Source organism: Urocitellus parryii, chromosome 16 (assembly GCF_045843805.1).
Source record: "Urocitellus parryii isolate mUroPar1 chromosome 16, mUroPar1.hap1, whole genome shotgun sequence".
NCBI lineage: Eukaryota > Metazoa > Chordata > Mammalia > Rodentia > Sciuridae > Urocitellus > Urocitellus parryii.
Genome location: NC_135546.1, coordinates 16,450,097 through 16,473,955, shown reverse-complemented (window position 1 = coordinate 16,473,955; position 23,859 = coordinate 16,450,097). Strand labels below are relative to the sequence as shown.

The 23,859-nt window shown below is 43.4% G+C and overlaps 1 protein-coding gene across 3 annotated transcripts in view; it reads left to right on the top strand.

Annotated features, from left to right (window-relative positions):
- The window catches only part of Raf1 (Raf-1 proto-oncogene, serine/threonine kinase), a 64,697-nt gene that overhangs the window by 21,885 nt on the left and 18,953 nt on the right, over window positions 1-23,859 (top strand). For all 3 annotated transcript variants that reach the window (XM_077793486.1, XM_077793485.1, XM_077793484.1), the window contains one exon: window positions 19,781-20,013. In XM_077793486.1, coding sequence (XP_077649612.1) covers window positions 19,807-20,013 — 207 coding nt within the window. In that variant the 5' untranslated portion in view covers window positions 19,781-19,806. The remainder of the gene's footprint in view (window positions 1-19,780; window positions 20,014-23,859) is intronic.

Sequence of the window (23,859 nt, the reverse complement as noted above, 5' to 3'; positions counted from 1 at the left end):
TCTGGGAGGCTGAGGTAGGAGGATGGCAAATTTTAGATGAAGTTGGTGACTTAGCAAGATCCTGTCTCAAAATGAAATAAAAAGAGGGCTGGGGGTGTAGTTCACAGTGGAGCACTGGCCAATGTGCGTGAGGACCCGCGTCCATCCTCAGGATCTCGGGTGGAAAGAAAACAAAGCTGGATGATAGGAATAAAGTGAGCAAGAGAGAAATGGGTAGCAGATCAGGGGCAAAGGAGAAAGGAGGCCAGGGTTTGTCATAGTTAAAGAATTTGAGCTCTATTTTGAGTGTAAGGGGGCAGGGTCTCTGGAGGATTTTAGCAGAGGAATAATGTGACTAAGTTTGTGTTGTGTGATCACAAGGACTACTCTGTAGAGAATTGAGAGAGGGACTGGGAGTGGACATAGTGACTAGGTAGTATTCTAGGCTGGAGATAATGGTGGTTTAGATTAGACAGGTTGAGATTAGATTGATGTGGTTGGGTTTTTTTTTTTTAAGGTACTGCGGATGGAACCCAAAGCTTCATGCATATTGGCAAGTGCTTTACCAACTGAGCTACACCCACAGTCCACTTTTCTTATTTTGAGATAGGATCTTGCTTAATTGCCCAGGTTGGGCCTTAACTTGCACTCCTTCTGTCTCAGCCATACAAGTACTACACATGTGGTTGGTTTGGGGGGTGGAGATTGGGAACTGAACACTGAGCTACATCCTTAGCTCCTCTTAAACAAAAACAAACAAACAAAATTTTGGTTGTAGATGGACAGAACACCTTCATTCCATTTATCTCTCTGTCTATTTATATGTGGTGCTGAGGATCAAACCCAGTGCCTCACACATGTTGGGCAAGTGCTCTGTCACTGAGCTACAGCTCCAGCCCAGCCCTCTTAAAATTTTATTTTGAGACAGTCTCAGTAAGCTGCTTAGGGCCTCATTAAGTTGCTGAGGCTGGCCTCAAACTTGTGATCCTCCCTAGTCGCTAGAATCACAGGCATATGTATTAACTGCACTGTGGGGTTGGATTTTTGAGGAGGATCTGGTGGGACATGATGGATAATTGAATGTGGTGCATAAGGAAAATAATCAAGGATGATGTCTAGGTCACTGTGTTGCAGGGATAAGCATTGTTACGCTATCGGTGATAATACCTATCATATGTTAAGGGCCCACGATGTACCAGGCCTTGAGTTTCCATTTACTTTTCATTACATTCTCTTAAAATAATAGTTTGACACATTTTACAAAAGATGAAGAAATTAAGGGTTTGTATGACGCTGGGGACCAAACCTAGGACATCATGTTTGATAGGCAAACTTTGTGCCACTGAGCTACATCCCTGGCTTGAAATTATGGCTTGGATGTGCGGTCATTTGCCCAGGTTCACATTGCTAAGGTCATCCACCTGCAGGTCTGCTTGATTTCAGAGGACACAGTCAAATAATTTAGTTTTTCACTACAGACTTCCCTAGTATTCTTAAGGGTTAACTATACAGAGGATAGCAAAATTGAGTCACTTTTGTCATGAAGTTTCAAAAATTTGTTTGTCTTTAAAAAAAAAAAACAACAACAAAAAAAAAAAACTTGCCATAACAGTATGCAGTTTCATGGTCTCAAGTGTGTAGAGAACCTTGCTCACTTTAATGTCCTATTTTTGGTAGCCTTAATCTTCTGGAACATAGCTTTAACCTGAAGTAGCTTTCAGTATTCAGTGGGCTAGGGCTGGGGCTCTTTTTCTTCTTGTGCTCTTTTTTTTTTTTAATTTATTTTTTGTAGTTGTAGTTGGACAGCATGCCTTTATTTTATTTATTCATTTTTATGTGGTGCTGAGGATCAAACCCAGGGCCTTGCATGTGTAAGGCGAGCGCTCTACTGCTGAGCCCCAGCCCCTCCTCTTGTGCTCTTACACGTATTTTGTTAAGTAAATTCCTCAAACAGGTTATCAACAACTACACAGGATGAGGAGTCCGGAGAGTTAATGGAGGTAAATACCAGGATAGTACATAGCAGGGACAATCAGAGTGGAAAACAGTGAATACAAAGGAGACACAGAAATGTGTTTCATGTTATTGATTCATCATTACACTTTTTGGAAACTTTTTTCCCACCATACTACCACCAGTTATTAGAGAAGATTAAATGCCTACCCATTAATCCTGAAGTTCTTTACAGTCATGTTTTATCTTCAAAAATCTTTGGTTCTTGGAGTTAAGAGTATAAGTTTGTGCTTAGCATGCACAAGGTCCTGGGTTTAATTCATTTGTAGCACCTAAACTCGCCCCCCCCCAACAAACAAAACCCCACCATCGATCCTTATATTTTACTTTATATAGATGTAACAATATTTTAAGATAGAAGTAATTACTGGCTGGGCAGGGGTGGTGGATAATTGTAATCCCAGCAATTTAGGCTGCTAAGGAAGGAGAATCTTAAGTCCAAGGCCAGCCTGTCTCAAAATAAAAAAGGCCTGGGGATGAGGCTGTGTGGTAGAGTGCCTCTATATTCAAGCCCCAGTTCCACCACACACACACACGCATACACACACGCACATGCACACGCACATGCACACACAAAGTTACCTTATTGCCTTCCCTTACTCAGTCTGAATAAAACTGATACTTTAGAAAAATTTGGTGTACTTACATTCATCCCCTCAATAACCAGAGGCTATTCATTACAGTAGTTTGTAAGTCACTTTGAAAAGCTTGCTTGGTAATTTCAGAAGCTAGGAAGCCTTTTTTTTTTTTTTTTAATTCCAGGAATTAAACCTAGGGACACTTAACCGCCAAGTTACATCTCCAGCCCTTTTGATGCTTTATTTTGAGACAGGGTCTCACTAAGTTGCTTTGGGCCTCACTAAATTTGCTGAGGCTGGATTTGAACTGGTGATCCTCCTGCCTCAGCCTCCCCAGCCACTGGGGTTACTGGCGTGTATCTGTGCGCTCGGATGGAAGCCATATTCTTTATTGGAAATTTTTAATATGTATTAGATTTTGAAGGCACTAGAATCATTCATGAGAAGAATCATTCACTACAAATCACCCTATCAAATATGATATTTTTTCAGAGGAAGTAACTTAAGGCCCAAAAAGATAGTGATTTGTCATCACATTTGTAGCTTTGTTTTTAGAGCTTGAATTTAAACTCAGGTAAGGCAAATTCCGTGATTATTTTAGTTTTATCCCTATCATTAAAAACATCTTCCTCATGTTGTGTGGATTAAGTGAGATAGCATATAAACACCTAGCTTAGGGCCTGGCTCAAGTAGATGCTCAAAAGATGGTAAGTTCTGTTTTTCTTTATCTGTCACATCTGCCCCCTTTCAATTATGTCTCCTATTTCACTTCCTGGAAATGATAGCCTTCCTAATCCTAGTGACAAGCGGGTTCATTCCAGGGAAACAGTTGAACAAGAAATTGATGGTGTCTTATCCCGTCCCTACTTGGGGGGCTGTGGTTTTGCAAAGAGATCTAGAAGAACTGAGATTTGCTGAAGAACAGAGCCACGGGGACGTGAGAAGACCCGTGCTGCTCATGTGATTTTGTCTGGGTGGCTGCTGAGGAGCAGTGGCAGTGGGTCAGAAGCTGGGACGGAGTTAAATGCATATCCTGAATTTTGATGACATCATTTGAGAGAGTGCATTGGAGACCATTTAAAGATCATGATCCTTGGGGCTGGGGATGTGGCTCAAGCGGTAGCGCGCTCGCCTGGGATGCGTGCTGCCCGGGTTCGATCCTCAGCCCCACATACCAACAAAGATGTTGTGTCCGCCGAGAACTAAAAAATAAATATTAAAAAAATTCTCTCTCCATCTCTCTCTCTCTCTCACACACACACTCTTTAAAAAAAAAAAAAAAAAAAAGATCTTGATCCAAACTCCCTCCTTTCCCTGACCTTGGCAATTTTCACCTGTTATTTCCATTTCCTTCGTTTTGTGGTCTCTGTATCCTTTTCTCTGAGGAACGATTGATGTTTGTTCCCTGTTGCATTGCCTTTCAGACTGAATGAGATTGACACATCTTGAGTTCTTGGGATGGGCTGGATTAGTTTAAATCAATCAGTAAAGCTCAGACATTTGGACAGAGTGATTTGTTGAAGGTGACCCATGAAAGCCAGTGAAATGTGATGTTTGGGTTGCCTTTACTCCAGAGGGCTTCCCTGAGCAGTGCTGTTACCTGGGTAATTTACTGAAGGTGCGTGTGACCCTCGGGATCTGCTTACAGACTCCTGTCTTGTAGTGGAAAATTGCCAACCTTAGACTGCAGCAAGCACCAAGAAAGACAAAGAGAAGAAAACAAAAGAAACCAGATCTTTAGTGACTTTGAGTCACTGAATGAAGCCTCTCTGAAGCCATTCTGTCTTTGGCCTTTTCAGTTCAGTGAATTGATCAATCTTTTCTTTATGCCAGTTTGATTTGGGTTTTCTATTACTTACAAAACCCTGAAACTTTCCAGTGACAGCCCCTACCTCACCCTTATGCCACCTATATTCATTTCAGATACCCAGGAGCATAGACATAGGAAAATCGGTTCACAGAGCATGCTGCCACGTGAATCAGATCTGTCAGCATTGGCTGACCTGCTAATCCATTCATTTGTTGAGCGCATATTTGAGTACTTGCCGTGTGCCAGGTTCTATGCAAGGTGAGCAATTGAACCTTTAAGAAACTACAGTTTAGGGCCTGGGGATGTGGCTCAAACGGTAGCGCACTCGCGTGGCATGGGTGCGGCCCGGGTTCGATCCTCAGCACCACTTACAAAGATGTGTGTCCGCCGAAAACTGAAAAAATAAATAAAAAAATTTTTTAAAAAAGATTACAGATCAAGGCTGAGAATATAGCTTAGTCAGTAGAGTGCTTAAAAAAAAAAAAAAAGACTACAGTTTAGTTGGGTATTGTGGCACATGCCTGTAATGCCAGTAGCTGGGGAGGCTGAGGCAGGAGGAGCGCAAGTTCAAAGCCAGGCTCAAAACATAAAAAGGGCTGGCGAGTGGCTTGGTGGTTAAGTGCCCCTGGGTTCAATCTTTGTTTCTTTTTGTTGTTTTTTATACCAAACAAAGAAACCAAAAAACCCTACAGTTTAGAAGAGGCAAGGTATATAGTATATATAAGTAATAATTGTGGTATTCTTAAAATAACTATCTTCCACTCACCACCGCAGATTACTTTAATATTTGTGTTAGAATGGACTATTCTCTTTTGTGTCCCATTATTGTAATTTTTCTACCTCATAGTGCAGTATTGGATAGTGTGGTTTTACTATAGTTAATGTAATATGCATGTATTCCCTGCCCCGTTTGTTACAGTATCCATAAAGGCCTAAACGGTAAATATGCTTCGACTCTTTAAAGATTAAAATGTGTTAATGGGGCTGGGTTGTGGTTTGGTGGTAGAGCACTTGCCTTGTACGTGTGAGGCACCAAGTTCAGTTCTCAGCACTGCATGTAAATAAACTGCATGAAAATAAAGGTCCATCAACATCTAAAAATATTTTCTTAAATGTATTAATGGCATAAAAACCACCAAATCAGAAATGAATGAGGAAAGAGCTGATCAAAGCTTTCTAATTGCCAATCACTCTTTTTTTAAAAAAAATATTTTTAATATTTATTTTTTTGGCAGACACAACATCTTTGTATGTGGTGCTAAGGATCGAACCCGGGCCGCACACATGCCAGGCGAGCGCGATACAGCTTGAGCCACATCCCCAGCCCTGCCAATCACTCTTATCCTTGCAGATTTGCTTCTTTTTGGATTGTAATTGCTTTCAGATTGGTAGAAATAAGGTGTACGAGTAGGTGTGCACATACACATGATTGTGTATTGTTTCTGGAAGTTTTTGAATTTCCTGTAGCTCTCAGAAATTGAAGGACTCAGTTAACCCCCATACTTCCCCTAAATGACATTCTGGTTGCTAAGCTTAGTAGTGAAAATAATATACTTAAACGGGCAAAACAAAAAACTACATGTTTCAACCAGAAATATTTGTAATAGGAGAGTGAGTCAACTTTCATTAACTTTTAGAACACTTCTTATGTAACAGAATTGACCCTAGGTGTTTTATATACAGTATCCTATGTATTCTTCACTGCCGTTCAGTTACTTTCTTTCAATCAAGTTCCTACTTTTCTTAATTTTGTACCTGAAAAACCTGATATCCATGGGGTTGTCCAAGTTTAGAATTCTCAGTAAGTAGCGAAGCTAGATTGCAAACCTAGTACCTGTTTAAACAGTACCTACTAAAGCATCATTTGATGGAGACCACTTAGTATAGATCCCAGGATGTAAGTAAGCAAGCTATTGCTGCTAATGTTCATTTATGTGGCAGCTATGTTTGTGTGTGTGTGTGTGTGTGTGTGTGTGTGTGTGTGTGTATGTGTGTATTGAATCCAGGGGTGCTCTATGACACCGAGTTTACACCCCAGACCCTCTGACTTTATACTTTTTAATGGTATATATTTTTTTTAATTTAAATTCATAATTTATTTTTTATATGTATTTAAATTATTTCCCAGCCCCCTTTTTTAAAAAAAATTTTTTTTTGAGACAGGTCTCCCTAAGTTGCCCAGACTGGCCTAAAAACTTAGGTACTCCTGCCTCAGTCTCCCAGGTAGCTGGGAGTACAGGTTTGTCACCCATGTCCAGCATGCCTTAGTTCTTAATGACAGTAGTATTTTTTCCTTAGGATCCTTAGATTGGAAGGAACAGAATTCTCTTCAAACTAGCTTAAATATGATAGTGAACCACAAGGTCCATAGATGTATTTGGTTTGATTGAGGGTTTGGGGTAGGAAGTTGTAAGATTTATGGGGGTGTAGGACAGAAAACTAGAACGCTCAGAAACGGATATTCCATACCCAATGACTTTAGAAATGACCTCCCCCCACTTTTGTAACAGTTTTATTGAAATGTAATTCACATACCATATAATTCACCCATCGAAAGTACATAATTCATGGTTTTTAGTATATTCGTGCACCCATCACCACAATCAATTTTATTTATTTTGCAGAATCTGGCATTCTGTCACTGAGCTACATTCGCAGTCCTTTTTCAGTTTTCTATTTTGAGTCAGGGTCTCACTAAATTTCCCGGACAAGACCTTGAACTTGAGGTCCTGGTACTCTTGCCTCAGCTTCTCCACTGTACGGGATTACAGGCAGGCACCCTGCCTGGGAGTGGATTGTTGGAATGCAAGGGAGCCCCTGTGTTTTGCCTGCTTCCTTTCTGCTTTCTGCCATGAGCTACTGCAGTTCAAGGCCTTTAGCAGAGACTGAGCAGATCCTAGCACCATGCTGTTGGAATAAGCAGCCTGTAGAACTGTGAGCTGAAACAAACTCCTGTACTTTATAAATTACCCAGCCTCAGGTGTTCTGTTGCAACATCAGAATATGAACTCATATACTCCTTATCCTCAGTTTTCCTTTCCCCAACTTTTTGCTTATAGTCATCTGCAGTCTTAAAATATTACATGGAAAATTCCAGAATTAAAAATTTACAAGTTTTAAATTGCATGCTGTTATGAGTAGTATGATGAAATATCACACCAGACTGTTATGTCCTGCCCAGGATATGAACCATCACTCTATCCAGCATATCCGTGTTATATATGCTCCCCTCTGCTGACTTACGCAGGTGTCTTGGTTATCAGATTCTCTGTCATTCTATTGCAGTGTTTTATGACTGAGCCACATACCTGGTCACTTGTCTTCAAGTGACCCTTATTTTACTTGATGGCCTCAAAGTGTAGGAGTAGGGTGCTGGCTATTTGGGTATGCCGGAGAGAGGTCATGAAAGACTTCTTTAAGGGAAAGGTTTTAGCTTAAGGAGAGGGAAAAAACCACATGCTGAGTTGCAAAATTCTACTGTAAGAAAGAATCTTCTGGGCTGGGGATGTGGCTCAAGCGGTAGCGCGCTCGCCTGGCATGCGTGCGGCCCGGGTTCGATACTGAGCACCACATACCAACAAAGATGTTGTGTCCGCCGAGAACTAAAAAATAATAAATATTAAAAAAGTCTCTCTCTCTCACTCTCTCTTTGGAAAACAAAAAAAAAGAAAGAATCTTCTGAGAAATTGTGAAGGAGTGAGAAATTTCTGCTCGTTTTGCTCCCCTTCCTTGCACTGCAAAAGTTATGGCCATAGTGCGTGATAGGTCTTGGTGAAGGTGGCAAAGGCTTAAGTTGTAGGGTTCAGTACCGTGTGCGATTCCATACATCCACGGCTGGTCCCGCGATGTCTTCTTAGGACCAGAGGGGCTCTGTACTAGTCTGTCATTCCCTTTTATGTTGAGTCACACTATTCAGTTGTTGAGTGCAGTCATCTGTTGATGGACATTTGGTCTGTTTCTGCCTTTTGGCTATTTAGAATAATTCTGCTTGAACACTCTAATGTTCTAAGGTTTTAATAACCTATAATTTCAGGTGATTTTTAAAAATTGCTCTGGGCAGGCCTTTGGGAAGCCAGAGAGTCTTTTCATTAGGTTTCCTATGGAATATTGGAAGCAATCAGACCATCCTTTTTATTAGGTCTGAAGTCTCAGGGTTCCAGCGACACCAGGCTGGGTGTAGGATTTGAACTCGTCCTACCCACCCTCCTCTCACCTTGAAGCCACTGAGGTATGGCAGGCACAGGTCTCCACGAGACCTCCAAAATTTAGTACCAGCACATTTAATGTTTTGACCTTTAATGATTGACCTGCCTTTTTGGGGGAAGGGGCATAAGATGACTGGAGGGTGAATGCAGAGGTGCTTTATGACTGAGCCACATACCTGGCACTTTATTTTTTTTTTTAGTTTTTAAGACAGGGTCTCATTTAGTTGCAAAAGGACTCACTTTTTACTTTCTTCCCTCAATTATGAGGCAGGTAGGCTTAGCAACCACAGTCCTTTTTTTTTTTTTTCCTATTTCTTGTTTTGGTAAAATACACATAATATAAAATTTATCATTATAACCAAATGTAGGTGTGCGGTTCAGCGGCGTTAAGCACATTCACCTTATTGTGTAGCCAGCACTTCATCCCTCCCCAGAACTCCTCCTGTCTAGCTGCTCTCGGTGCCCATTAACTCCTACCCCCCAGTGCCTTTCCTTCTCCCAGTCCCTCACAACCACCGTTCTCCTTCCTGTTCCTTGAGTTTGCTATTCCAGGTATCTCTGTAACTGAAACTGTCCAGTGTCTTTCCTTTTATGAATGGCTTATTTTGCTTAGCATGCTGTCCTCATGGTTCATCCATATGATCCAGTGTGTGAGAATCTCACCTTTTTAAGGATGAATAGTATTCCATTGTATCTGCATATCGCCATTTGCTTTCCCTTGATCGGTTGCTTGTTTCTGCCCTTGAGTATTTGCTATTGTGAATACTTCTGCCATGAGCATGGGTGTGCAAGTACCTGTTTGAGTCCCTGCTTTCAGTTCTTTTGACTGTAAACATAGGAGTGGAATTGCTGGATCACGTGGCAATTCTGTTTTAATATTTGAGGAACTTGCATATCATTTTACCTTCCCACCATCCATTTTCAAGAATTCTTCACATCTTTGCCAACATTTCCCTTCCCCTTCCCAGTGGGCATGATGTGGTATTTCATTATGGCTTTGATTTGCATTTCCCTAAGGATTAGTGATGTTGCTCATATTTTAAGGGCTGGGCACAGTGGTGCATGCCTATAATACCAGAGGCTCAGGAAGGAGGATTGCAAAGTCAAGGCCAGCCTCAGCCATTTACACAGGCCCTGAGCAACTTAGCTTTAAAAAAAAAAAAAAGTATGTTCAAATCCTTTGCTTATTTTTCATCTGGCTTTTGTTATTAATAAGTGTTGGGGGCTGGGGTTGTGGCTCAGTGGTAGAGCACTTCTCACACCTAGCATGTGAGACAAACTGGGTCCCATCCTCAGCACCACATAAAAATAAGTAAATAAAATAAAGGTATTCTGTCCAATTACAACAAACAAACAAATAAAAATAAGTATTGGTGACTTCTATATCATAGAAAAATATTTTCTAGAAGCAAATCCCTTACAGATGTGTGATTTATAAATGTTTTCTGCCATTTCTTGGATTGTTGCTTATTTAATATTTTCTCTTAAATAGATCACTGTAAAAAGCTAGTCCCCCTCCACTACCACCAGGGATTGAACCCAGGAGCACTTAACCACTGAGCCACATCCCCCGTCCCCCCCACCTTTTTTTTTTTTTAATTTATTTTAATTTTTGAGGTAGGGTCTTACCAAGTTGCTTAGGGCCTTGCTAAGTTGCTGAGGCTGGCTTTGAACTCGTATCCTCCTGCCTTAGCCTCCTGATCCCTGGGGTTACAGGTGTGTGCCATTGTGCCCAGCCCCTAAATACATTAATTTTTAAAAGGAATATTTTAAAATTTAAAACACTATTAAATACAGTCACGTATTGCTTAATGAAAAGGATATGAAAATTGAATGTGCTAGGCATCTGATGAACTCTTCGTATCTGATTGATAGCTCAAGTCCTGATGGTTAAGTCCTGTATCTGCACACACACCCCCTTTCCACCAGTCCGTCTAGAGACGTTCTTGTCTTCTTCAAGAATAAGGGCCTGGGCCGCCTTAATGGAAGGTTTCAGAGCACTCTTTGCGAATTAGGGTGTTGAGCAGTTCTTTTCTTCAGAGGAGTAGATAAACAGGCAGCTTAAGTTGCTGATGGAAAGCTGACTAATATGGAATTCTTAGAAAAGTTACAGGGCTAGGGATGTGGGCTTAGTGTGTTCTAGGCCCTGGGCGTGATCCCAGGACTGAGAGGGGAAAAGAGGTGGGGAGGGGAGCTATACCCACTGGTGTTAGTTGTCTTTATCAATCTGTATCTTTACCCTCTTGAAACTTTTGAAGACTTTTGTCACTTCTAAGAAAGATGAAGTAACGGCACAACCCATTTCCGGGTTAAACCCCCCCCCCCCCAAAAAAAATAGATAACTAGTGACCACTTCAGGAAATGAGCTTATCTTAAAAAATTCACCCAAATCCAGTCTTAAAATACAAAAACATGACACTGGTAACATTCATACATACATGTGTTTCTGTTTCCTGGAGTCAGCTCCAGCTAAGGTGTTAAGCAAAACACTCTATATTTGAAGGGGTTTATTTTAGGTTCCCTGTTAGGCACACAATTGTTAAGATGCATTCTGATTTCAGAGATCTTAAAATTTGAAAAAATGTGTAATTTATATATAGAACAGTGGAATATTGAAGGGACAAATTATTAAACTTTTAAAATTAAACCAGAAGAATATTATAACAGGATTTGGATTGGGAACACAGTTATAGAAAAGTGCATTTGTATGTAGACAGGTACTGGGGCCACAACTAACACAATGGCACTGCCACTGTATAAAAAGTCCCCTCTGGATGGACGTAGCTTTGTGGAGCCTTAGCAGGACTGGCCTTCGTGGGAATTAGGAGGCCCCCTCTCCGGGTTTATGCTGTTCACCCCGCTCCCATGGCTTAGGAAGTGCAGCATGAGCTGGAAAAGCTGCCACCTTCTTTCCTGTGCTAGGTGTGTGCACAGAGGGCAGAAGCTGCACTGATAGCATTTACTATGCGTTAGACTCAGTGCTAAGTGCTTCACAGACGCTTTTGAACCATTTTCATAAGAAACTAAGTGAGTAAAGTATTGTGGTCCTCATTTTACTGTTAGTTCTTCAGCCCAGACGTCTCCTGAACTCCACAGTTGTGTATCTAATTGCCTGGTAGTTTATTTTCAAGATAGCAGCTGGAGGGGTGTGTGTGTGTGTGTGTGTGTGTGTGTGTGTGTGTGTGTGTGTGTGTATAATTGTCAATGGGCCTTTATTTTATTCATTTCTTTATTTATATGTGGTGCTGAGGATCGCACCCAGTGCCTCACCGGGCTAGGCAAGCGCTTTCCCTGGAGCCCCAGCCCCAGCCCCAGCCCCAGCCCCAGCAGTGTTAAGATCTAAGGCAACTTGTGTGGAGGCTCCTGCAGTCTCCCCGCCCTCTGTGCACTCACTCCATTCTAAACAGGCCTGCTGTTCTTTGTAGGTAGGGTTTTTCTTGGCCTCTCCTTCCACCTGGAATACTCTTCCTCCAAAGGTCTGCAAGTCAGACTCAGTCACTTCCAAATCTTGGTGAACTTGATGCCTCCTTGAGGTCGAAGCCTGCTCTGACCTCACTGTGAGCTGCATCCTGTGTCCTCCCCAGCGCTGGGTGCCCACTCAGTGTTGACTTTATTGTGTGTGGTTCCATTAGGAGATAGGTGTCCCAAGCATAGATCAATGCCTGGTACACAGCAGGCACTCAGGAATGTTTATTACATGCATAAATAAGTGAGAAGATTGGTATGTGGGGCAGTTGATCAAGTTGTCAAAAAAAAACAAAAAAAAACCGTACAGCTGATAAAAGGTCGAGATAGATTTTGAACTAATACCCATGTATTTTGCCTCTAATATTAGAAAATGATACCCCCAAAATGTTAGGAAGCATTGAGTTCATGGGTAACTTTTTCCCCTTATCTATCCAGATTTTAATTATTGTTTGCTCTCATAATTAAAAACAAACTCAATTACCAAAGTAGAAGGAAAGAGCCAGATAGCTATCAGGAAGCTAGAACAAGCGGCCACAAGGTTGCAATCTGCTCCTCATCTGTTTAGTCCCACAAATGGCACTGATCTTATCTGCCTTGACAATACAGAAAGATGGTGTGATAAAGCCCTGGGAACACCTGTGCATGCTTCTGACCTCACATCTTCTGTCAGTGTCTCATCCCTGTATCCTGCTGTGTAACCCTAGACAGTTGTACTTAAACTTGATTGTCCTCAATTTGAAGGGCTTGTTGGGAGGATTAAATGAGCTGTTTTTTCTTTTTTTAATAGACTCTTTTTTTAAATATATTTTTTAGTTGTTGATGGACCTTTATTTTATTTGTATGTGGTGCTGAAAATTGAACCCAGTGTCTCACACATGCTAGGCAAGTGCTCTACCACTGAGCCACCACCCCAGCCCATAATGAGCTATTTGATATAAAAAACTGGCAGATAATAAACAATGCGGTTAGCTGATGTTATTGTTGTGAAGTTTTGTTGCTACAGAATTTTTTGAAAAATATTTTTTGGTGGATACAGCTTGCTAAAACTCTAAGGATCATGGAAATCGAACAAATATTGTTATTGTTCAGGTAGCCTAATAATAGTTGTTAAATATTTGTGTTTTTCATGGACACTTACTTGAGTTTATAATTTTTATTACATCTTAAAAATAGCCATGTTTCCTTAATTCATATAAATTTTAATATTTAATGTTGTGGATTTTATGGCTACCATTGGTTTTGCAGTTTTGGTTTACTTCTGTCAATTGGTTGATTTAAAATGATCACCAGAGATTATAATTACCTTGGTTGATGAATAGAATGTCTTTTATTTATTTATTTATTTTTTTTTAAAGAGAGAGTGAGAGAGGAGAGAGAGAATTTTTAATATTTATTTTTTAGTTCTCGGCGGACACAACATCTTTGTTTGTATGTGGTGCTGAGGATCGAACCCGGGCCGCACGCATGCCAGGCTAGCGTGCTACCGCTTGAGCCACATCCCCAGCCCGAATAGAATGTCTTTTAATTTTGAATGATAAATAAGGTCACATAGTAACCAATGGTTATGAAGAGAATGAAAATTGTTCCTTTGTTTGGCTTAGTTCCTCCCTAAGTTGCTGAGGCTGGCCTTGTTTTGTGATCCTCCTGTCTCAGCCTACCTCATCACTGGGATCACAGGTGTGCCTGGGCAGGAAAATACTGTAAGACTAGAAGAGTCCTTTAAAAAATTGGTCATTCAAGCAGGGAGTGGGACACAGTGGTACATGCATGTAATCCCAGTGGTTTGGGAGGCTGAGGCAGGATAATTTCAAGGCTAGTCTTGACAATTAAGCAAGACCCTATCTCAAAATGAAGGGAGGGGAGGGGAGGGAAGTGGGGATGCAGCTCATTGGTAACCTGCCTCTGGGTTTAATCGCCAGTACCAAAAAGAAAGTGGGGAGGAACATCACTCAAGTGCAAGGAAATGTATTTGTGTGAATAAAGGCATTTGGAGAAATTGATGCAAACTGAAATTGATACTCCACTGCAGAGTACAGCATGAAACCAAACTGTCCTAGGGATTTGGGCTTTAGAATCACTCTGGTAGGTTTCAACTTAACAGTGATCCACACTAAGTACGTTTTTGTTTGTGAACCTGAATCAAAGATTTCTCAAAATAGCACTTACCTTGAGCCAGATATCAGATATGGTCGTGCACACCTATAATTCCAGGTATTCAAAAGACTGAGTGAGGCAGGAGGATTTCAAGTTCCAGACCAGCCTGGGCAATTTAGTGAGATCCTGTCTCAAAGTAATAAGTAGAGCTGGGGATGTGGCTCAGTGGTAAAGCACACCCCTAAGCTCAACCCTTAGTAAAAAAAATAAAAATAATAAAAAAGCACTACCTGTATTATGTGTAAGATCTTATTTTTTAAGAAAGGTGTTCATGATTCCCCCAAATAATTTCCTGAATTTTAATGAACTTGGCTCACAGTTTGAAACCGTGTTGAGCTATGCTTTGGGAGAGAAGAAACTTGAGTTTTAATGTCTTTTCTCTGAAGATGTTGGCTATTATGAAGGAGGTACCTATCCTGGCTATTGACACCTTACTAGTTGCTATCTTAGTTACAAAAAGGGTCCCAAAAAGCCATTGAAATGAACAGGAGAATGTCAGGATATTCAAGCACCGGGCCTTGGGTTTATACATATTCCCCTTTATAATTCAGGGTGTATCTTTATACTCCAGTCATTTGCACTTAAATTTAGTGCCTTTGAGGTGTTTGTTTATTTTGCTACTGGGGATTGAACCACTGAGCTATATCCCCAGCCCTTTTTTATTTTATATTTTGAGATGGGTTCTCTCTGCTGCCCAGGCTGACCTTGAACTTGAGATCCTTCTTAGCTTCCCAGTAAACTGGGATTCTAGGTATGTGCCATCATGTCTAGCTCTATAGAATTATAAATCCATCTTTTAACTTGACTCTTTCTAAAAAGGAATATTCACATAAAGAATAAATGCAGTTGAGAGATTATGACAAGTAATAAAGGCATTTTGGTATAAAAAGAATGGAGTGTGAAAAGAGTGTATTCTATAAAAATCATGAACTACATGATTAAGACAAGCCCACCCTCACACTCCACTGCAGAGTACAGCATGAAACCAAGAAAGGGCATACTCTTTGGACCTGTGGACTCTACCACCTCAGAAATAGTGTGCACTAGAAAACAGAGAAATTTATAGTAACTCGTGATTGACAGATGCAGTGTGGGCGGGTGCAGAACGCTAAGATGCTTGGTGGTTATGAGTCACTCTCTTTTCCTATCATAAAATATCCCTTGAGGTTTTTCAGAGACGAATTTTAGGATCAGGTTAATCTGGCAATTCTTTAATGAGATAGAAGACAGTAGAGGGAAGCAGAGTAGGGTGGGATTAAGCTTGTTTGCTTATTAATTTATTTATTTATTTATTTATTTTTTTGGGGGGGGGGTTACCAGGGATTGAACCCAGGGGTGCTTAACCACTGATCCACATCCCCAGCCTGTTTTAGTTTTTATTTTGAGACAGGGTCCCTCTAAGTTGCTGGCTTTGAATTTATAATCCTCCTGCCTCAGCCTCCCAAACTGCTGGAATTCCAGCTGTGCACCACCACACCCAGTGGCTTTTTTTTTTTCTTTTTTTTGAAGTTGAGAGGTGGGGGAGAAGGTTCTGGAATGCAGGTGGAAGCAGCTCAGAACCTATTGAACCTGGATTCTAGAATAGACTGGATGAGTTCATATTAAGTACACTGAAGACTGTTTTAAAAAGACTTCGTAGAATTTAGCTATCACAGTTAGTAAAATAACAAGCAGGCATCTTCGCTGGCATGTAAAAAGTAAATGTTTGGTCTGTGAAGTGCAGATTCTCAGACATAAATAAGTGTTTAAGGTCTGGGATCTTTGGTGATAATGAAAAACTACTTTGTGTGTGAAGAGTGTCTAAAAATTATTTTTTATTATTGGACAGAAATGAAGCTTTAAAATTAGTTTCTATATAAGCCTATGTTGCCAAAATTATCTTCAAATGATGTACTTAACAATCAGCTTTTTTGTGGGGGAGGTAGATAGAGGACATTGAACTGAGGGGCACTCGGCCACTGAGCCCCCTCCCCAGCCCTATTTTGTATTTTATTTAGAGACAGAGTCTCACTGAGTTGCTTAGTGCCTTGCTAAGTTGCTGAGGCTGGTTTTGAACTTGTGATCCTCCTGCCTCAGCTTCTGGAGCTGCTGGGATGACAGGCATGCACCACCTCCCGGCTTTATTGTGAGTTATTTAATGAGAGGTGTGTCACTAGGAGCTGACATTGTGCTGGCAGTTGTAGAGATTAGCATGACTGCATTTGAGTTGCTCAGATGGGGCTTCCCTCTGTCTATTTTCCCATCTGGTCCTAAGTGCCTTCATCTCTCCTTCCATAGTGGAGGGGAAAAATATCTAGGGAAACGAAGTGCTGTGGTGATCTCCTGGTACCCTGGGTATGGAGTTAGGAGTGAGTGAGGTCAGGTTTAGGTGCCAGAGGTGGGAGACAGTGTCTTAGCCTTGTCAGTTGAAGGCTGTAGGATTATTTTTCCCCCTTACAGAAATAAAATGGGTTGGTAAAAGTTTAAAATGTAGCTGTGTGAGGAGCTCTGCGCAGGAGCACGTACTACCATCCTCTGTGGTCAGAGTGTGGGTGAGCGGGAGAGGCCCAGGTTGATCCCAGCATTGCCCCCTGCCCTGAAGAAAGTAGTTTCTAATGGAATAGTAAAATATAAAAACAAAAAGGAAATAGGTAGTATATATAATAAAAATTCCTTATAGTTCTGTGAAATAATCACTGTTAATGCTTGGTTGGTAATTCTAGATCTGCCACCCCCTCTTAGATTTCCTTCCTCTTTTGGGTTTAAGCTACACTTATTTTTTCTGTTTTTATTTTGTCTTGCTGATCTTTTTCCATTTGCACACATGTGGATCAACCTCAGTTTATCATACTCCATGTCAACATTGTCTGGTTCCCTGTGGCTGGGTATTTGTTCTTTTCCCCAGTTTTTCAAGAGTATGGACCACGCTGCGGTGCCTGTGCTTGTGCATGTATGTTTATGGACTTTAGTTTTTATAGGTTAAATTCCTAGAGTAGAATTACTGGATTAGTCTTTAAGATCGTTTCAATATTTTAGTGGTTATTACCTTTTCTCTTCCAGAAAAGGTGATAATACCAAGACCGTTAAGGGAGCTGCACGTGGTGGCACATGCCTGCAGTTCCAGCGACTCAGAGGCTGAGGCAGGAGGATTGCCAAGTTCGAGGCCAGCCTCAGCAACTTACTGAAACCCTGTCTTAAAATAAAAAGAGCCGGGGATGTGGTCCAATGGATAACTGTCCCTGAGTTCAGTTGTCCCTGGTACCAAAAAAAGAAAAGATTGTTTGAGATATGTCGTGATTCTGAATAAATTTGAACCTCTTTGGTTTCCTCAACTGTCAGTTCAGGATACAGTGGTCCCTAAGTGTCTGCTGAGAATTAATTCTAGGACCTTCGCCCTCCCATACCAAAATCTGTGTGTGCTAGAGTCCCTTAGTCCCTTATATAAAATGGAGTAGTAGCTGCATAGAACTTATGTCTGTATACTTTATTGTCTGTAGCAAATCATTGTTACACTGTATTGTTTAGGGAATAATGAGAAGAAAAAAGTCTGTCGATGTTCAGTACAGTTGCAACTTTTTAAAATATTGATATACATGATATTGATTTTTTATACTTATTTTTTATATTGATTGAATCCACAAATGTGGAAACCTGTAGATATTGAAGGCTGATTAGTTAATATCTAACCCCCTTTTTGATAGGAGAGAGTGTACCACATAGTGGGTAGTCAGACAGAAACTTCTGGTTGAAAACAAGAGGTGTGGATTATGTAGTCTCTAATTCTAGGCTCTTTCGGCTCTGAAATGATTTCGTGGTCACACATACCTGGGCAGGTGAGGGGGTGGAGTTGGGGCTGCCAGGTTCTGAATCCCACCCAGCTCAACTGTGTGAGGACTCCGTCAGCTGAAAATGTGGCCCTGGTTCCTACCTAGAGTGTTAGTGCGCAGGGGTCAAGGTGATGAGGAGAGATGGCGTGTGCCCTCTGTAGTAAGCGAAAGCAGCTGTTAGCAAGACAAAACAAGTTTCTGAGAGAAGCCTTGAAGGATGGGATTCTCCGTCAACCTGGCAGTTTTCTAAAGGAGCAAACCAGTCTGCGGCTCCTGCGTAGTGCTGACTTCTAAGCCACCAGCAGGGCCTCCTGAGGCCTGATATCTGAGAGTGCCTGATGTGCTGTGGTTGTGTCCTAGCTGTGATTTCCAGAGCAGTTACCTTGTTGTCTGGTTAAAGCATTTGATTGTTCTGGGTTGGATGGCTGTCCTTGCTTGGTTCTGTTTATAAGCTTGTTTTTGCACCAAAACTGAACTGACAGTTAATAGTGGAAAATTCGTGGACATGAAATCTAGACAGATGTGGAATCTGGTTTTGGGCCTATTCCCTGGAGTTTCCTGGGCAGGTAGCGTGCATCCTTTGGTTTAAAAAAGGAGTCGGTGAGGTGCAGTGACACATGCCTGTAATCCCAGCTGCTTGGGAGATGGAAGCGGGAGGTTCACAAGTTCTAGGCCAACCTGGGCAATTTAGGGAGACCCTGTTTAAAAATGAGAGCCAGCTGGGGACAGAGCTTCCTTGGGTTCAGTCTCCAGTACTGGACTAGGGTTGGGGAAGGGGATTCAGGAAGTAATTTAAAATCTCTGGGCTTCTTACACAAATTAAATGCAATGTTATCTGGAGACAGTGGTGCACACCTGTAATCTCAGTGGCTTAGGAGGCTGGGGCAGGAGGATGGCAAGTTCAAAGCCAGCCTTAGCAATTTAGCAAAGTCCTATGCAACTCAGTGGGACCCTGTCTCTAAAGGAAATGTTATTAAAAAGGGGCAGGGGGTGGGGCTCAGTGTTTAAGCATCTCTGGGTTCAATCCCTAGTACCCCCCGCCCAAAAAAAAAGATGGAGAGACAGAGAAAGATAAGGTTTGCAGCACACATCTTAGAAGTATGTTTCTTGGGCTGGGGAGGTGGCTCAGCGGTAGCGCGCTCGTGCGGCCCGGGTTCGATCCTCAGCACCACATACCAACAAAGATGTTGTGTCCACCGAGAACTAAAAAATAAATATTAAAAAATTCTCTCTCTCACTCTTAAAAAAAAAAAAAAGAAATGTTTCTTTTTCTTTCTTGGAGGCAGAACAACAGCAGCAAGAAAAAACCCACTTTCGTCCTCATATATTCTGATGCTCGCGCTTTTTGTGTGTGTGGGGTGGGGGGTGGTGGTGCTGGTATTGAACCCAGGCCTGGTGCCTGGCAGCCAAACCCTCTACCAACCAAGCTGTGTCCCCAGCCCCTCCCCCGCAGTCCTCATAGTAATGTGTTGGTCAGACTCAAGGGCAGTGACTCATCCTTAGCAATCCCTAAAGGAGAGAAACGCGATTGACAAAGTGTTCCACTAGGAGCCAGGAGGTCTGGGCCTGCGCCCCAGGTTGGCAATGTAACCCCAGCTCCTGTCCCCATTGCCCTTGTTTTGTCTGGAATATTTGTGGAAACAGACTATTATAGGAATTTTTCTGTATGATTTATAGATTCTAAAAAAGGCTCACCCCTGCTCTGTACGTGGTGCTCCTTGAAGCACTTTTGTTCTAGAATCATAATCACTGGTTTTGCTCGCCCAGGTTCAAGTGTCGTCTACGCTGCATCAATGGAGCACATTCAGGGGGCCTGGAGGACGATCAGCAATGGCTTTGGACTCAAAGACGCCGTGTTCGACGGCTCCAGCTGCATCTCCCCCACCATAGGCCAGCAGTTCGGCTACCAGCGCCGGGCGTCGGACGACGGCAAGCTCACAGACTCTTCCAAGGCCAGCAGCACTATCCGGGTCTTCTTGCCAAACAAGCAGAGAACAGTGGTATGTGCGCGCTCCCCTGGGGACCCCCGGCTGCCTTTCTGCGTGTAGAGGACAGTGTGGCCGCTCAGAGGCGGGAACCTCATCATGGGTCTTTATCAACTCATTTTCCAGTGGTGGACTCTGTCTTGTCACATTGCTGCTCTCCTTCCTCCCTCCTCTCCCCATCCCTGAGCCTTCCTCCCAAGGTCCCTATCGCCCATCTTGGCCTCCTCTCTGCTACTTACCCAGGCAAATTATCCTTTTCTTTGAAAAGTTTCTTTAGTTCTTTCAGCTAAGGTAGTTTTTAAAAAGTATGGGGAAATTAAGAAAACCGTTCGGATATGTTTCACAGGCTCAGGACAAATCCAGAGGCAGCTTAGATCACAGTTTTTAGAAGTAAGGAGCAGTCGATGGTCAGTGTCTCCTGTCCCTTTGCCAGGACACTTGTCACTTCCGTGAAGTGCATTCTTCTAGAATCAGTGACAGGTTCACGTTGGCATCATGGTAGGACACTGCCGCTGAGTGTTCCTACATAAGATGTCCAGTTTTTCTAACACTTTATGACTCAAAGTTTACTATTCTCCAATATGAAATAGAAAGTGTCTGAAATAGAAAAATCAAGTTGTATTATGCTTGGGGACATTCGAGAAAACCTTAGTGCAAAACTTGCCCGTCTCTTCCTTTCCACCCTTGGCTCTCTGTGCGAACACAGCTGCCCCCCCCCCCCCCCCCCGTGGGCCCCGTAGATGAAGCCAGGCACCGAGGTGGGCCCGGCTGGACCAGCCAGTGTCGTCAGTGTGCTAATAGACTGCAAGAGAGCGAGACGGAACCCCGGGCTTCCCAAACGCTAGGCAAGTGCTCTGCCACAGAGCCACCCCACCCCCGGCCTCTTTATAAATTCGTTTATACTTCATTTGGGAACCTCTGGACCCCCCATTTGCAGTGTTGGGCACTTTCAGGTGCATTTTGACCTGAAACCACAAAAGGCCAACTACATTTATGTTTGTTCCCCTTCCTAAAATGAAAAGTTTCCTTTCTGACCTTAAATTGACAGGTCAAGTAGGAATTGGGAATGTTAGGGGAGTCTGAGGACCATGTGGCCCTCCTTCTGGGCGTTACTGTCCCCTCCGTTGCCATCTCTACCAGTTTGCCTAGAGCTAGGGTCGGGCAGCAGTTTGGCCGGTGCTGGTGGATGGAGCCCGAGCGTCCGACCCAAAGGATGCATGGTGCATGATGGTTTGAACCTCTGCTCCCTGACCTTGACAGACTGAGCTCCTGCTTAGTCCTGTGCCTGATTCCCGAGCCCACTGGGCTGTGGTCATTCCTCAGCGTGGGATGCGTCGTCTTCCTCGTGCTCTTTGTTTAGAACACAGCGGGGCCGCAGACCCAGTAACTTTATAAGCTCGACCTCTGCAGCTTGGGAGAAAGTTTTAGCAGGGGTTAGTTTCTCCTGTTTCTTTGGCCAAGGATGGATCATATCTGCCTCCGGGAGAACCAGCTTCCTTTGCCCGGGCATCCAGCTCTGGGGGAGCAGCAGGCGAGGCAGGAGTGACTTGCCAGGGGACAGCGCCCCTGGAACCACAGTGAACACTCAGAAATCACCAGCGGATCGCAGCGTACATCTGGGGTAATAAAGAGCAGGTCCAGAGAAAGGATGGGGAAGGTTATTTAAAGAGTTTTAGAAGTAAGGAGCAGTAGATGGTCAGTGTCTGCTGTGGTGTGTCTTCTGTACTACCCTGCTGCTGTGACATGCCACTCTGCTGCTTCTCAGTGTTACTGCGTGAGCGAGTGACCTGAGCCGAGAACCGTGGCATCTGTAATCTGCTAACAGGTTCAGATGCAGCCTCCTGAGCATGGGGGAGGGAGGAGCTGCAGATCTGTGCTTTCACAGCTCCTGGGACGAGGCTAGCACCAGCCACCAGGGGGATCTCGCCGGGTTAGGGAGCACTTCAAGAACAGTCCTGCTCCAGGAGCCCGGGACTTAGGATGATGGATGCTGTAGCCAGGGGCTGCCTCCCGCTCTGCAGGCCTGGCCTCGCCGAGTTGACGGAGGGAGGTCCTGGTGCTGCGCGGCTCCGGGTTCACCTTCATTGTCCTCATTCTTGGTGTCTTTGTGGTTCGGCCAGCATAGCTCACTTGCTTTCCTGGAATGCATGGGGTCTCTCTGAGATTAACACTGTCTCCGGAAGCCTCTAGAACCAACCCGTGGAGCATTTAAAGTACACATGGAAGTGGAGAGGTCGGGGTTGTGATGCCCATCCTCCCGGGTCACAGTGAGCGAAGGGTGGCCGCTCTGTTCAATCTCATTCCATCTCTTCTTTCCCAATTATTTTGATACAAGGTTCAGTTTACATAGATCTGAACTATGTTGGTGTGTACAAGAAAGTTTTAGAATGTTAATTTCATGTATTTATTTGTAAATAAAACATTTATATGGGCCAAAGGTATCAGGTGACCCAGCCTCTCCCTACCGGCCCAGTGTTTTTCCTCAGAGAATTCATGGGATGAAGGTAACTTTGCTGGGTGCACATTTTGGGCAGCTGAGGCAGGAGGATTGTAAGTTTGAGCCCACGCTGGGCAATTGAATGAGACCCCATCTCAAAGTTTAAAAAGGACTGGGGGTGTGACACAGTGACAGAGCACTCCTGGGCTCAGTCCCCAGAACTGGGCTTCAGGGAGGATGGGTGGGGTAGAGAGTTGGTATTTTTTTTTTGTTTTGTTTTGTTTTTTGGTACCAGAGATTGAACCCAAGGGTGCCTAACCTCTGAGCCCCCTCCCCAGCCCTTTTTTATATTTTATTTAGAGAAAGAGTCTTGCTGAGTTGTTGAGGGCCTAAGTTGCTGAGGCTGGCTTTCAATTTAATATCCTCCTGCCTCAGCCTCCCAAGTCGCCGAATTAAAGGCATGTGCCACCACGCCCGGCCAAGAGACAACATCATCTACATGAAAAATCACTCGGTCCCCCTCTTGGCCTGTTGATAGCATGTTCCCTCTCTTCCACACATCTGAAGGACAGAAGGAAACCATCCGTGACCAAAGAGGCTACAAAAGAACTGGGATGGCCTCTGTGAGCTGCTGCACTTGGAGCTTCAGGAGGAGGAAGCCCGCTGAGGGCAGTTCCCAGGTGTCGCCCAGCTGTGTTCTGTCCTCCTCGCTGGCTCTGCCGACTTGAGTGGCCTGACATATTTTTTTTTTTGCATTGGAGATGGAACCCAGGGGTGCTCTACCACTGAGCTACTCTGCCAGCACTTTTTATTTTGAGACGGGGTCTTGCTAAGTTGTGGAGGCTGGGCTCCAACTTGGGATCTTACTGCCTCAGCCTTCTGAGTTGGGTCAGAATAATACAAAGAGTAAGAGTAGGAAGTGGGGACACCCGTGCCACCATGCCCAGCCTCTAACTAGGCTTTGAAGAGTGGGTACGAGTGATAGTGGAGGGACTGGATGCTACCAAGGCTGTGTGGTGTGCTATGAATGTAAATATGGGATAACACTGGCCTGTGTCCCTCCAGCAGGACAGCGACTATTTCGTGCACTTCCTGTTTCCCCTTTAACGGTATAACGGTGGAAAGCACATGTGAGAGAAAATTTTTGTTAGGAAAACCCTAACATTTTGTTGAGCCATTTTGTTGAGATAGGCAATTTTTGGGGGGGGTGGGGGTGGAGGATACCAGGGATTGAACTCAGGGGCACTTGACCACCAAGCCCCATCCCAGCCCTATTTTGTGTTTTATTTACAGACAGGGTCTCACTGAGTTGCTCAGGGCCTTATCATTGCTGAGGCTGGCTTTGAACTCATGATCCTCCTACCTCAGCCTCCCAAGCCACTGGGATGACAGGTGTGGGCCACCACACTGGGCAAGAAGAGGCA